General features: G+C 38.3%; 1 protein-coding gene across 1 annotated transcript in view; it reads left to right on the top strand.

The window, feature by feature from the left end:
• LOC144638087 (uncharacterized) overlaps window positions 1-6,563 on the top strand; it is a 36,670-nt gene extending 30,107 nt beyond the window's left edge. Inside the window, exons 18-20 of the mRNA XM_078497214.1 lie at window positions 618-1,021; window positions 4,095-4,264; window positions 6,388-6,563. Of these exons, the coding sequence (XP_078353340.1) occupies window positions 618-1,021; window positions 4,095-4,249 (559 nt within the window). The 3' untranslated portion in view covers window positions 4,250-4,264; window positions 6,388-6,563. The remainder of the gene's footprint in view (window positions 1-617; window positions 1,022-4,094; window positions 4,265-6,387) is intronic.
• The last annotated feature ends 6,338 nt before the right edge of the window (window positions 6,564-12,901 follow it).

Genomic DNA, 12,901 nt, shown 5'->3' on the forward strand with positions numbered 1-12,901 from the left:
GCTGGCCACCTTGAGTTGTAAAAACGAAAAAGGAGAAGGTTGATAAAAGTGGTCATGCACTTAGCTTCATAACTCTTCGAGATAGCTAGTTTACAGACATGGCACCGAAACAGAGGAAACATATACGTGATATATTTATATGAACATAACATAGTGAAAAATCCCAACTAGCAGGAGGCAGATCAGTTGGCCATATACAAAGCGTTACCGAGGATTTGAACTCGGGGCGACTGAGAAAAAATCCAGCTAGCGGCAGGGTCCGAGGATTTGAACCCGGCGAGCGCTCTCACCACTGCGCCATCTTTGCTCCCCCTAGAGAACTAAACGAGGAAAAGAACTAAGGGTGGAAATGTCGGATCAATTTAGGTTTCTGGGAAACTGCTCACCTACCCCTCCCCAAACCTAACATTAACCCTTACTTATCGCTTTGGGCAAAATGTTAGGTTTAGGGAGGGGTAGGTGAGCAGTTTCCCAGAAACCTAAATTGATCCGAAATGTCTTAGTGGACTGAAAAATTCTTACTCGCCCGTCATTCCACTCCTAGCAAGGACGTGCAGATCACTTAACTTCTGATTGTATGACAGTGGTAGAAACTAAACCTTTTTTAAATCTTTCAGGTATATGTTCTGGACCGACTGGGGTGACAACGCTAAAATCGAAAAGTGCGGAATGAACGGTAACGCCAAATCACGCCAAGTTATTGTAAGCAAGCACATTGGCTGGCTCAACGGATTGACTATAGACTACACTTTGAACAGAATCTGGTGGACTGACGCAAAGCAAGACACCATTGAATCAGCAGATTTCAACGGAAACCATCGCAGAATTATTTTAAAAAGTGGGCCTCTAAAACACCCGTTTGGAATCTCTGTCTTCTTGGATAGCATCTACTGGACTGACTGGCAGTTAAGGGCACTGATGAGGGCCAATAAGTTCACTGGTGATGAAGAAGTTGTATTGACCTCCAATCTGCTAAGCGTCATGGATGTTGTCGTGTTTCATCGACAGAGGCAGCCGTTGGGTTAGTTTACATTTTACAATAACTGAGAAAATTCCTGCGAGCTCATTGGTCGAGACCCCCGGGAGGGGGGGGGGGCACTTGGGTCAATTTTTGTTGGGTATGTGCCGCTGGCCTCTCAGAACCCCTACCTCATTATAGTCATATTCTATGGCCAATTATACACCGATTTCACAAATGGCGGACGCGCGGAAAAGAACTGGTACTGAAGCATGAAAACGAGGCGTTTTAGGATAAACAACTTTCGTGTTACAAGGAGAAAAGGGGAAATTACAGGAGTTTTGAAGCTCTCCACCGTTAAATGGGGGTATTAGATCGCTTTCTAGGTTGATTTCGAGATTACCGAGGTCGAAATAAGTTCGCGGTCTAATATTTGTCGTTTTGTTTCGGGTTCTAAGCAAAACCCTGGGCTGCACATGGCTTGAAATACGGCGGGCGGCCAAAGATTTTAAACCTCGGACTCATCAAGAAAGCTCCGGTATCCAGACGAGTGTACACATTTTCTTAAGGATTTTGGTGAGTCATTGAAGAATATCGAAAATAAACACGCCAAAATGTATTGCCTTTGTAAACATAAGTGTACGTTGTGAAAAAAATGCGTAACAATGATTTTTCGGGCCGGTTTCTTTATTTTTTTTCTGGTGAAATAACCATACATGATCACTATACGTACCTGAAACGCATCAATAAAATCGTGTTATTCTCAATCAACTTAGTAGTTTTTTGGGAATTAGTAGGGGTAGATTTTTTGCATTTTAGAAAAAAAATTGTATTCAAATAATTCAGACAGACTAAAGCGGCTAATTCGATTAAACATAAAACATCAGTTGGCTCTACGCAAAGGATTTACATTTAAAGTGAAGCGGACAGTAAATGTTCAACACAATCCTCAGTGAACAAGATCATCACAATGTTCCCCAAGTCATGAAGGAAAATAATGCTATTAATTCTGTAAATTTAGTGAAATCTACTGGAATACTGCGTCGGACGACATGAAATTTAATCTCGGGAAGAAATTAATCACGTGCTAGGCAACCACGACGAAGGTCCATCTGATAGAACACGCTTTCGCTTCATTTTACAAGCTTTTACGCCTTCCGCATTAATTTATATAAAGCTGAGATTATTGGAGGCGATTTTTATTTATTTATCAAGTATTCTCAAATATAATGGTTTATTACAAAGAAGAAACATATCATAGCATTGGAATTCAATACCGGTAGTCTCCGTCTTTTTAATTAATTTGTCAACATTTCAACGACTTGCCTTAGCACAACAAAGGTATTTTATGAAGTATAAAAAGAATTAAAAAGCGAAGGAATAATAGTAAATAAAATTTGCTTAAAGGATATGTGACCGAACAAGGTGTCTTAAAGTTGAAGTTTGACTTGTCAAGTCCCCATAACGCAGCTGTTATTTCAAAGCCGGTCTTCGTGCTCTACTAAAGATCCGCAAGGAGACAGAGTTAGCATTTTTCGTTTGCTTTCACAAAAGTGAAAAGGACATACATTGACAGCGTCTGGAAAAGAAACTACCTTGACAGCGTCTGGAAAGGAATGTACCTTGACAGCGTCTGAAAATTAGTTTCGATGTCGGTCCGTGTAAAATTTTACCGGCCAACAGTTGTCGAAGCTCCTTTGGAAAACAAAAACTTTAACTCTGTTTCCCTGCAGATCTACGGTCCCTTTCTGCATGCAACAGGGAAACAAGAATAATTGCTAGACTGTAAACACGTTAAGAATTCCTTAATTTCGAAAACTTGGAAGGAAAACGGTCTATTTCCCCGTTTAACAAACAAAAACTTCAGAACTCGCGTAATTTTCACTCTTCCCCTTGTAACACGAAAGTTGTTTATCCTAAAACGCCTCGTTTTCATGTCTCGTACCAGTTTTTTTCCGCGCGTCCGCCATTTGTGAAATCGGTGTATAGACCCCATCTTTGTCACTTTTGGGTAAATTTTTTTTGGCGGCAATTACACATGAACTGCGCACGCGCGCTGCGTTTGACCGCTGTGTGAGGTGACCCCATTCTAGTCAGTCCCACACAGCGGTCAAACGCAGCGCGCGTGCGCAGTTCATGTGTAATTGCCGCCAAAATTTTCCATACAAAGTCTTAAATTTTCCGTAAACTTTTGCTTTAAAGCCAAAAGTTAACGCCGTCCCTGGAAAGTTAAGGTTTATACGCCGCTTATGGATTGGAAATTTGATAATTCATCTCCACTGAGTGTCCCAGCTTGAACTGTTCTTTCACCGTACTATTTCTTTAACAATTTCTTACAAAAGTTTGCCCACTTTCGAGTCAAAAGTTCGAGGCGTCGAAGACCGGATGTGACGTCAACTTTTGCGTTTGACCGCTGTGAAAGTCAGTCCAGTCGTGAAAATGCGACCCCATCCAGCGGCACATCCCATTAGCCCATTTATAGGAAGTTCCCACCTCCGGGGTGGAGACCTAGGTAAATCAGGATAAAGACCATAGCAATAACATAACTTATACTACGGCCAGGTGCCCATGCTACGGTAGGCTGACTCAATTTTGTAGTACTAATATGCATCAAGGGGAGGCGCTGTGGCCTAACGGTTAGCGCGCTTGGTTTCGAGTCCTGGCCGGGGTCATTGTGTTCTGATCTTTTGAAAGACACTTTACTCTCATTGTGCCTCTCTCCATCCAGGTGTATATAATGCTGGAAGGGGGGTTAACTAGCATTCCGTCCAGGGGGTGAATAGAAATGACTGACTGACTGACTGACTGACTGACTGACTGACTGACTGACTGACTGACTGACTGACTGACTGACTGACTGACTTTATAAAAGTGTCAATGGCATTTAGATTAAAAACCTAATTGGAGACACTATTTATATATTAAATTATATCTTACCGTTCTTCTAGTCGCTTCATGCTACGGAAAAGAGGATAAGCTTCGGCCTGTATCGGCCACTAGGATCGACGCAGACTTGTTTTTGAATCAAGGCAATATGATTTCCATTATTCTCATCGCCTGTCTTTTAGACATTGTATTGATATTGTAAGGAGAAATTTGACTCTAATCACTGCTGTGTCGTTTTTTTCATACACAGGAAAGAATCCGTGCAATGTCACAATAGAGTCTGGAGGCTGCAGTCACATCTGTTTGTTAGCTCCTGTTGATCTTTACCCAGAAGGCTTCTCGTGTCACTGTCCGCTGGAAATACCGCTGCTTGGCGACCAGAAAACCTGTAGCACAAACCCGTAAAAACCAGACAAGCAGGTTTGTCTCTCGGCAGGGGTGGGGTGGGGGATAGCTGATTCACTCGGCGTTTCGATTCTGTTACTTTACCTTATTATTATTTAACGTTCATCCTGTCAATTTCAGTTAGCCACGAAGGAAATTTACGCACGGTTAACAATAAAATTACGTTAGGTTATCTACCTACGCAGCTTCTATAATTTTGTATTGAATAAGCTAATAAAATTGTCCGGGGAGACCTTTCAGTCAATAACGCAATGTCAGCAAATATTTATTGCGAATATTAAATACAAACAATCAGATGGAAATTTTTTATGATGTTGAAACATCAAGTTCTTTTTTCAACAAAAAATAGCACAGCAAAATACGAATGTCTTTGATCGCATTCTACCTTAAAGGGACTATGTCACGGATTTTAACAGTTTTTTGAACAGCCAAAATTCAATTTGTGTCACAGGAAACCTTAAGATTAATGGTCCATTTTTATTAACAATTGCTATTTTAGAGCACTAAAACTGTTTAAAAGCGCGTTTGGCTGCGGATGGCGGGGATGGAAATGGATTCCAATTTGAAAACGTTGACCAACGTTTTCAAGTTGTTTCCGCGCGCCTTCAAAAAAAATCGATATTTATAGCCGAAGTTTGATTTCTATCCCCAAATAAAGGTTATATCAAAGATTATGTTAAATGTTGCCTACCACTTATTTCAGAACAGTTTAGACCAAAAAACTGCGAAATCCCCGTGACATAGTCTTTTTAACAGGTGTATATTTATGATTAAAAAGGCTTCTCGCTATAAACCACACTTGTGGTTTCGCCAACGCGCTGTGGTCACGTACAGTGTTTACAAACATTATTCACCTGCTGTAGTAATAGCAGTTGTGGTTTTTCCAGCACGTGGAAACCCGTTAACAGCTGCAATTAGCTCCTCAGAAGGAAGCCAATTGAATGCAAACAAAACACGCGAAAACCTGTATTGTGAACACACGTGCCACGAAAACGACACCTTTTGTTGTTTTCGGAAGTTTCTTTTTTTGTTTGAACGTTGAAATCAGTCCAAAAACTCCTACCATAATGAATTCGTTATCACTTGCTAAAAGGACACACTTTCTTTTGTTGATTACATGCGTTTAATTAATATAATGACATCTACCCAGCCTATCTTGCTAATGTTGAAAACATGTTCAAGGTCTTCAAAGAATCCATTTTAAGAAAGAAGATTTTGCGTACCGCTTTTGGGTGTCCTAATGCCGTTGAGTGTTTTGGGCTTTTTCAGAGCCATATTTTATTGTTTGCACTTCACAGTAGCTGAGTTACTCAACGAATTTTTTTTCTGCTTCGTGTGGTCCCTCTTTTCAAGTGCTTACGCTTAGAATTAAATTTCTGGGTTACTTCCAGCATTTAGAATTATTGGAAATTTCCAGCTCGTCTAATAACATTTTTTTAAATGCGCAGGTTCTGTTAAGTGAAAAGGGCGCTAAAACCTGGTGAAATTTTCCTGCAAGAACGGCCTGGTAAAACTGGGGCCACGTACGCCAACTGCACCACGTATAAGAGTTAACCTACTGAAAGATATTTAAGCCTGCACCGCGCGAGGCAGTGTTTTGTCTGACACTTGACTTAGGCGAAACCACTGACAAAGCAAAAGCAAATTTGTAACTCCGCGTTGTGCGTAAGTTTCATGTCTTAAGCTTGTACCATATAACATTTCCTAGCCAAGACCACAATAATTGTTTTTCTGTCCTTTTCTGTTTTAAGTCTAGTGTAGTGCATGTAAAGTAAGCCGTTTGAGCCTTCCTTTGTCTACCAATTATGGTTGTCTGCTTTTTGTGTGTAGTGTAGTCTATGCATGTTAAGTAACCTGTTTGGGCCCTGCTTTGTTCTGGTATGTAATATTTTGTTTTCGCTCAAGTTTTATCTTGTTCTAAACTTTATCTTGTTTTCGTTTCAATTCTATCGGCTTTTCTTGCGTAAGCTATCTTGTCTTTACGTATACTTTTATTTTGGTTTTGCTTAAATTTGTATTTGTTTTGCTTGAAAGTTATCTTGTTTTGCGTAAACTTTATCTAGTTTTTAAACATTAAATAAGACACGGCGCTGGGACATCGTAATTTTTTCTTATATTTTTCGTGTCTTTTTCCTCAGGTAACCGCTGACGATATCATGTGACTGAAGGCTTGTCGCTGACTGTATTTCTCTTTTGTATTCTTTAAACCCATATGGTATAATGAAAATATAACATGTTTTAATCATTTTTTTATTTTATTATATTATATTTTATAAACGTTTTTGTAATAAAGTTTGCGACATTTCTTATCTCATTTCAAAGATAAATACCTCATTTAAAATGCCTAACATCGTAGAGTGATCTGTTAACTTAAAATGAAACAACAAACGAAGTTTTGTCTATTTTTTTTTTTTTTGTGTTTTTCTTGGCGCGAAAAAAAAGAACGCCTGATCGCAGATTAGTTCGGCTGACATTGCCCATTGGATCACTCCACTGATTTCCGTTACCAAATATAGATGTCCAGTCTGTCCGAGAATTTGCTCTTCCCAAATTGGACTGCATAGTCACCGGCGAATTCATTTAAACTAATTTAGAAGGGATTGCCAACAACAACAACAACTTCACGCGTCAGGTCGCATTCAGCGCTTTTTGAAACTAAATATACGTTTTATGAATGAGGGGAAAATGCCAGCATTTAGAAATGGATAAAAATTAATCATAAAGAAATAATCGATAACAATCGAGCCGTGAATGATCTTGACTGTGCGCATATGCTTGGTTCATGCAAGTAGTTTTAACCTTTCGTGTAGAAATAAAAAACATATATTGCTAACAGCTCTGCTTTCTATCACTGCTTAATTATGTTAGATTGCGCGAAATACAAAATAATGTTACATTTACGGCTGGAAGAGTAGATCAGAACTTTGGATTATTTAATGATATCTTGATGATGTTATTGGGGTAGGAATATTCAGAAAATAAACCGACTTGAAACTCTGACATTTTAATTATTCTATGCAAATCAACATGCCTTTTTGCGATAAAAAAAAAACGCAAAGCAAACGAAAATTTCTTTTCTTTTAAACGGCTCTTTAGACTTCATATTGAACTAATTGAAGTACAATAATGATCAATTCGCAAAAATTTATTTTGGTTTTTCGTTCTATCAAAGAAACATGTTGAGCCCGGCTTGCGTAATAATGTCAAATCGTATCTTAATGCAAAGCAAACAGTGCAGGCATGATACTTAGCATGAACACTAGAGTTTATTAATATGCATTGCCAATAATCAAGAGATAAGTAAATAGCCTTAGTAGAGTAAATTGTTTAGATTTTATAATTATTATGAGCTCAGACGAAACTCCCTCCAGCTCCATATTTTTAGCTTTATGTCCTGGTAAAGTTTTTGTAGTGTTTTTTTTTTCTTTTCATTTTTGGATAAAATCCACGATAGTATTCGACCGCTATCAGATAAAACTAAATAAAGAGCCAAAGAAAACACGTTTTCAATTCAAGTGATGTTAAAGGTTAGGCGATTTTTTAGGCAGGAAGCTTTTTCTCTCAAGTTTTCTCATCCCTTTGCCATGAGTGAGGTCACTGCGAGGTCCTTCCCGCCCTTAAATTAACGGTTGTTTTTTCAATATTTATTCATTTGTTCTTGTTATGTGTGCTGCACTGACACGTTTTCCAAATTTTGAAACCTCGTACGCTAACAACCACCAATCAAAAGATGAGGGCAAATAAATATAGTATCAGACTGGTGCATAAATTATGCTCTTCTCAGTATATTAGTTACACAATTTTTTAGTGTCGCGCTCAGATTGTTTTAAACACCCTTCAGTAACAGTCTAGGCGAATTCCAATCTGGTAAGTTATCTTTTCGAGGTAGATCTTGCAAACAATTCCCTTGTTATTGTATTCTTCCCCTGGTGAGGACCGCGGAGGGAGATAAGGTGTAGTTAGCGGTAAATAAATTCTAATCCCAGTGACAATGAAGATGAGTATCGTCTGCAAACGTGTCTCGGTTATTTTGGCCCCTATCGGGGAGGCGTTTTTTAAATTAATTTTTTATTTATTTTATATATTTATTCATTTATTGCTCGTCCGTTGAAAACATCCAGTTTTGTCTTTTTCCTGGTGAGGTCTTCAACAAACGTGTCTCACTACATATCAAACTTATGGACTCATCAGTAAATAATGCTTTGAAATCCCCAAAACTTTGCTTATCAACTTCCTGTTGATCTCGCACAAAGGAAAATAATTTTGATATATTGATTTCATTTTAAAACTGTTTCCTTTGCGTCATTTTATACACGGAAGCCACAAGCGACTTAAAGACTGGTGAACAAAAAGAGAGCTTCCTTTACCCTGGAAAAAAAAAACGAAATATGAAAATAAACAATGCTCGTTAATTTCTTCTAAGAGCACGTATATAAAATGGACTTGTCCACTTTGAAGCGACGACGTTTGTAGTGCTGGATCTCTGTCTTCATGAGCCTTGATGTCAAAATACAGTTTCTCCTTACAATCTCTATACATTCCTTGTAGTATCAGCTGGAAGAATCTGTTCTCAAATCACGATCATTTCCTGAATTCTCTTTACTCGCATGTTTGATGATGTATAATAGTATCAGGAAAGATTACGTTTTGATCGCAATGAGATCAGGATCATTGGATCAACAGCACTGATCTGAAGATACAAAGCCGCCACTTCATAAACGGTTACTATGTTTTTTGGGTCTTAGCCATCATTGTGACATGATCGAGGAAAAATATCAAGTAGTTCCATTCCACATCCGCAAGTCAAGTGCTTATTGATAACAGCACGTGCAGGGGGTTCGTGCACGGTGACGTAATTTGTGTCCGAGTAACGCAAGGGCGAAGTCGGCTTGTACGTGACGCACAAATGTGCGAGAAGACATTCCACTAATCCGGATCACGTAAAAGCCTGCCTCTCCGCCTCAGAAACAAATGAGAATGGGACAAATCTTCAATTATCGTAACGTCACAAAAAAATGAAGCGACCGTTTTCTATCGCTATACATTCGGCTAGCCGAAACGTATATATGTTGGTCGATCCATTGTGATAAAAGAAAAATTTGGTTAAACTCGCGGTAAAAATCTGTTCGTTGTTTTGTGAAAATGCATGGTGATTAATAAGGATAAAACTGTTGCACCAAATTCATATTACACCAAACAAGGGTAAAGCCTGGTTTTCACTAGCGACGCAAGCACAAGCGCGATCACGGAAATAGGACAAGCACAAGCATCCAAATGCATGCGCTTGTGCTTTTGCTTGAGTCGAAGCCTTTTTCACGGAGAAATAAGAGCTGTTATCCTTGCGCTTGTGCTTGCGTCGCCAGTGAAAACCAGGCTTAATACACGAAAACTGCCTTTGGAATATTAAAAGGTCTTCTAAAAACTAACCTGAAATCCGTCAGTTTGGTAAAAGATTGTGAAACAGTCGGTTTTTGTTTCCCTTAACTTCTCAGAAGGCGCGAAGCGTCTCTCCTCAGTCTCGTTCTCCGTCTTGATACTCACACATCTTTTGTTTGAAGACCACGCGCGTTTTTGGTACAGCTTATTGGTTTGATTTGTTATTTCCATCGTGTCTCAATAACCAGTCTACAATCTTGGACAAAATTGTTGAAACACTTAGCAAATTTCCACCAATTTCGGTTACAGATTTCAGTTTTGCACCCGTGGGGGCCTCCCCCCAATTTCATTAAAATGCTGTAGTGTATTCAAAACTGAAAGCCTGTCGAACCGCAAACCCCAAGATTATAACAACACTGAGTAGGGGGAGAGGGGGATAATATATTTGTTACCCGAAGACTCGCAAGTTAAGTTTGGACATTTGTGAAAAATGTGTGAAATGCGTCTGACTTCCAAGATTGGTGAGTTAATTCTTTGAGGTGGCTCCTTCCGACCGTCGATATTTCATCGGAGAGTTGCTATATACTTTACTGACATTTTATCGCTACTTTCAGTGGGTTCCTTGCGCCCTACTTTCGAAACTTTCATTGTTTCGTATAGCACCGATAGAGTCTTCATTAATCTACCACCAAACCTCAAAACTAAACATAAAAGAAACGTAAGACAATAAAAAAAGGAGAAAATTGATATTTTTTCTGGATTGTTACAAGTAAAGTCTTTATTTTACGAGGGTAGCACTAAAATAGCATTAAAAGTACTAACAAACCGGCGGCCCTCTAAAATTCTTTACAATAAAATATAAAAATGTACACTAAAATACGAATATTTAATTAAACTATGGATAAAATATGAGACAAAACAACGACTAAAAATACAAGAAATACGAGATAAAATATAAAAAAGGTAAAAAGGGTAAAAAAAAAATGTTACTTAAGTACAGATTGAATAAAATGATTTAAAAGCTGCTGTTCTTTAAAAAATCTCTTCCGAAGAGAGTGCCTAAAAGATTAAAGAGTCGATATTTTTGCAAAGATAGCGGTAAACTGTTCCAGGCTTGACAGGCAGTTAAGGTAAATGTTCTTCCTCCTTCAGTTTGTCGTTTGAAAACAGGGCGAACTACATTGAAAGTCCGAAGGTTTAACAAGAATAGAAATACTGCCATTAATAATGTCTAAAAAATAAAACTGCAAGAAATCTTTGCCGTTTGTAATCTGAGGATTCATTTTATTTTGTTACACATGACGTATGTTGTAAATAATAAAGATGGTAAATTTTTTAAGCAGAGTGCTTAAAAAATTTACCATCTTTATTATTTACTACCAAACTTGATGAATTCGACATTGCTGATCCTTGCAGTATGCAGGACGCGTGTCACATATCAACCTAGTAAAATGGCCCAGCTCACAACGAGTCTCTCGTAGCTCAGTTGGTTAGAGCGCCCAACCGGTATCTAGGAGGCCATGGGTTCGATTCCCGTCGGGGACTCAGAATTTTTCTTTGTCCCATGCTCGTGTCATGTAGAACATCTTATCTTTATGACGTATGTTGTGAGTAATCACGTAGACTTGATCTCACACCCAGTTGGAAGAAGGCAGTCGAGCGCTTCAGCGGAACTCTGTCTTTGTTTACAACAGTTTTAGTCGGGGAGCTACTGATCACGGCATTAAGAATTAATTTGTTTGGGTTCTTGATACAGCAGTAAATCCTCTCTGCCAATTACTGATCGTGTTAACCCTTCACTCTAAATGAAAAAAAAAAAAAGAAAATGGGAAAAGAATTACCATGTTCAGTAGCTTTCATTTGAATGATCACACTCCAGGGTTTAATGTGAATGTTTTTGGCAATAAGAGGTTCAGCGCAGCAGGCTAAATTCCTATTGACGTTTGTTATTCCTAAAAATAACGCTTATTACGTATGTTTTATTAAACAGCGAAACTAAGTGACGACATTTGCGGGAATTCTACTATTTAAAATAAAAAAAGACAAATAAAAACAAGGGCAAGAATGATGAAAATTGGACAGGATTGGAATTTCTGTCTGGGTCCGTTGTAAAAAATTCCAATTCCTGTTGACGGAAATTGCTGAGGTTTCATTTGAGATTGAGGTCTATAATCGCCTCAGAAATGATCTTTGAGTGTTTCCGATTAATGTCTGATCTTAAAATGTTTTGTCACCGGCCAAAAAATCGGCGCTTCGGGTGCTAAAATGACATTCATCGGTTTTAGCAGTGGAAATCTTGCGCCGGTTTCATTAGTGTAACCGTTAGAGATAAGGTTCTAAGATGTTCTTACCAATTTTACTGTGACTTTGGAGCTGGTATAGAGAACCTCATACAAAAATATGCAAAAATAGCAAAGTGGTCGAAGACTAAGAAACAGTATGCTTTCAGCAAATAGAGTGGATCGAGCTAGGAGAAGCTCTCAGCCTAAAACCGGAAAGTAATTACTTAAAATGCAGAATAAACATTTAAAGGGACTGTGTCACGGATTTAAGAAAAAATTAGGCATGGGAAATGACCATCTTATTCGTTGGAATATATAAAATAAGGACTCAAAACAGTGAAGGAACATTTCAATAACTCACCAAATACAAAAGGAGGTACGGATGGCCAAAAGCGCCGACGAAGATTGAAACGGATTGCAATATGGGTTTTTGAAATATTGTTGGGCTGAACAGTTTTCAAAGGTTAATCTTGTTTGCTCGTAGCTTTAATTATAACGCCCGGGAGACACATTTGGTTGCAGTGAAGCTATGGTTTTGTCATTTGGATTTATAGAAGTAATAAACAGTTCTTTGCAAACATTAAATTTCTTAGCAAGTATTTGGCAAAACTTTATAACGGTTATAAAATAAACTTAACTCAGCATCGACACAGGCCTTTAACTATGTTGGCAAGAGTGTTCTCTGTTAACTTCAATGTGACGACTTGTAAACTGTAGAGTTTATTATTTTCTAATACAGGTTCAGTTTCTATCAATATCATTGTGAAAGCTTCCCCTGAAACAATTAATTGTCTATTTTACTTTGTCACTATAAATTTCCCCTTGTTCGTTTTTGAAGCCCTCCGGAAACAGTTTTTCATCGAATGAATACGAGGTTTGAAAATAACTCAAATGCAAATAATTGCTTTCTAAACCATCTTGACCGTTTCCTTCCGTCCACTTCCATCAATTTTTAAATTATTAGGAAACTGAAAATAATATTAAACCGTTAATG

Source organism: Oculina patagonica, chromosome 14 (assembly GCF_052425735.1).
Source record: "Oculina patagonica isolate OP01 chromosome 14, crgOcupat, whole genome shotgun sequence".
NCBI classification, from domain to species: domain Eukaryota; kingdom Metazoa; phylum Cnidaria; class Anthozoa; order Scleractinia; family Oculinidae; genus Oculina; species Oculina patagonica.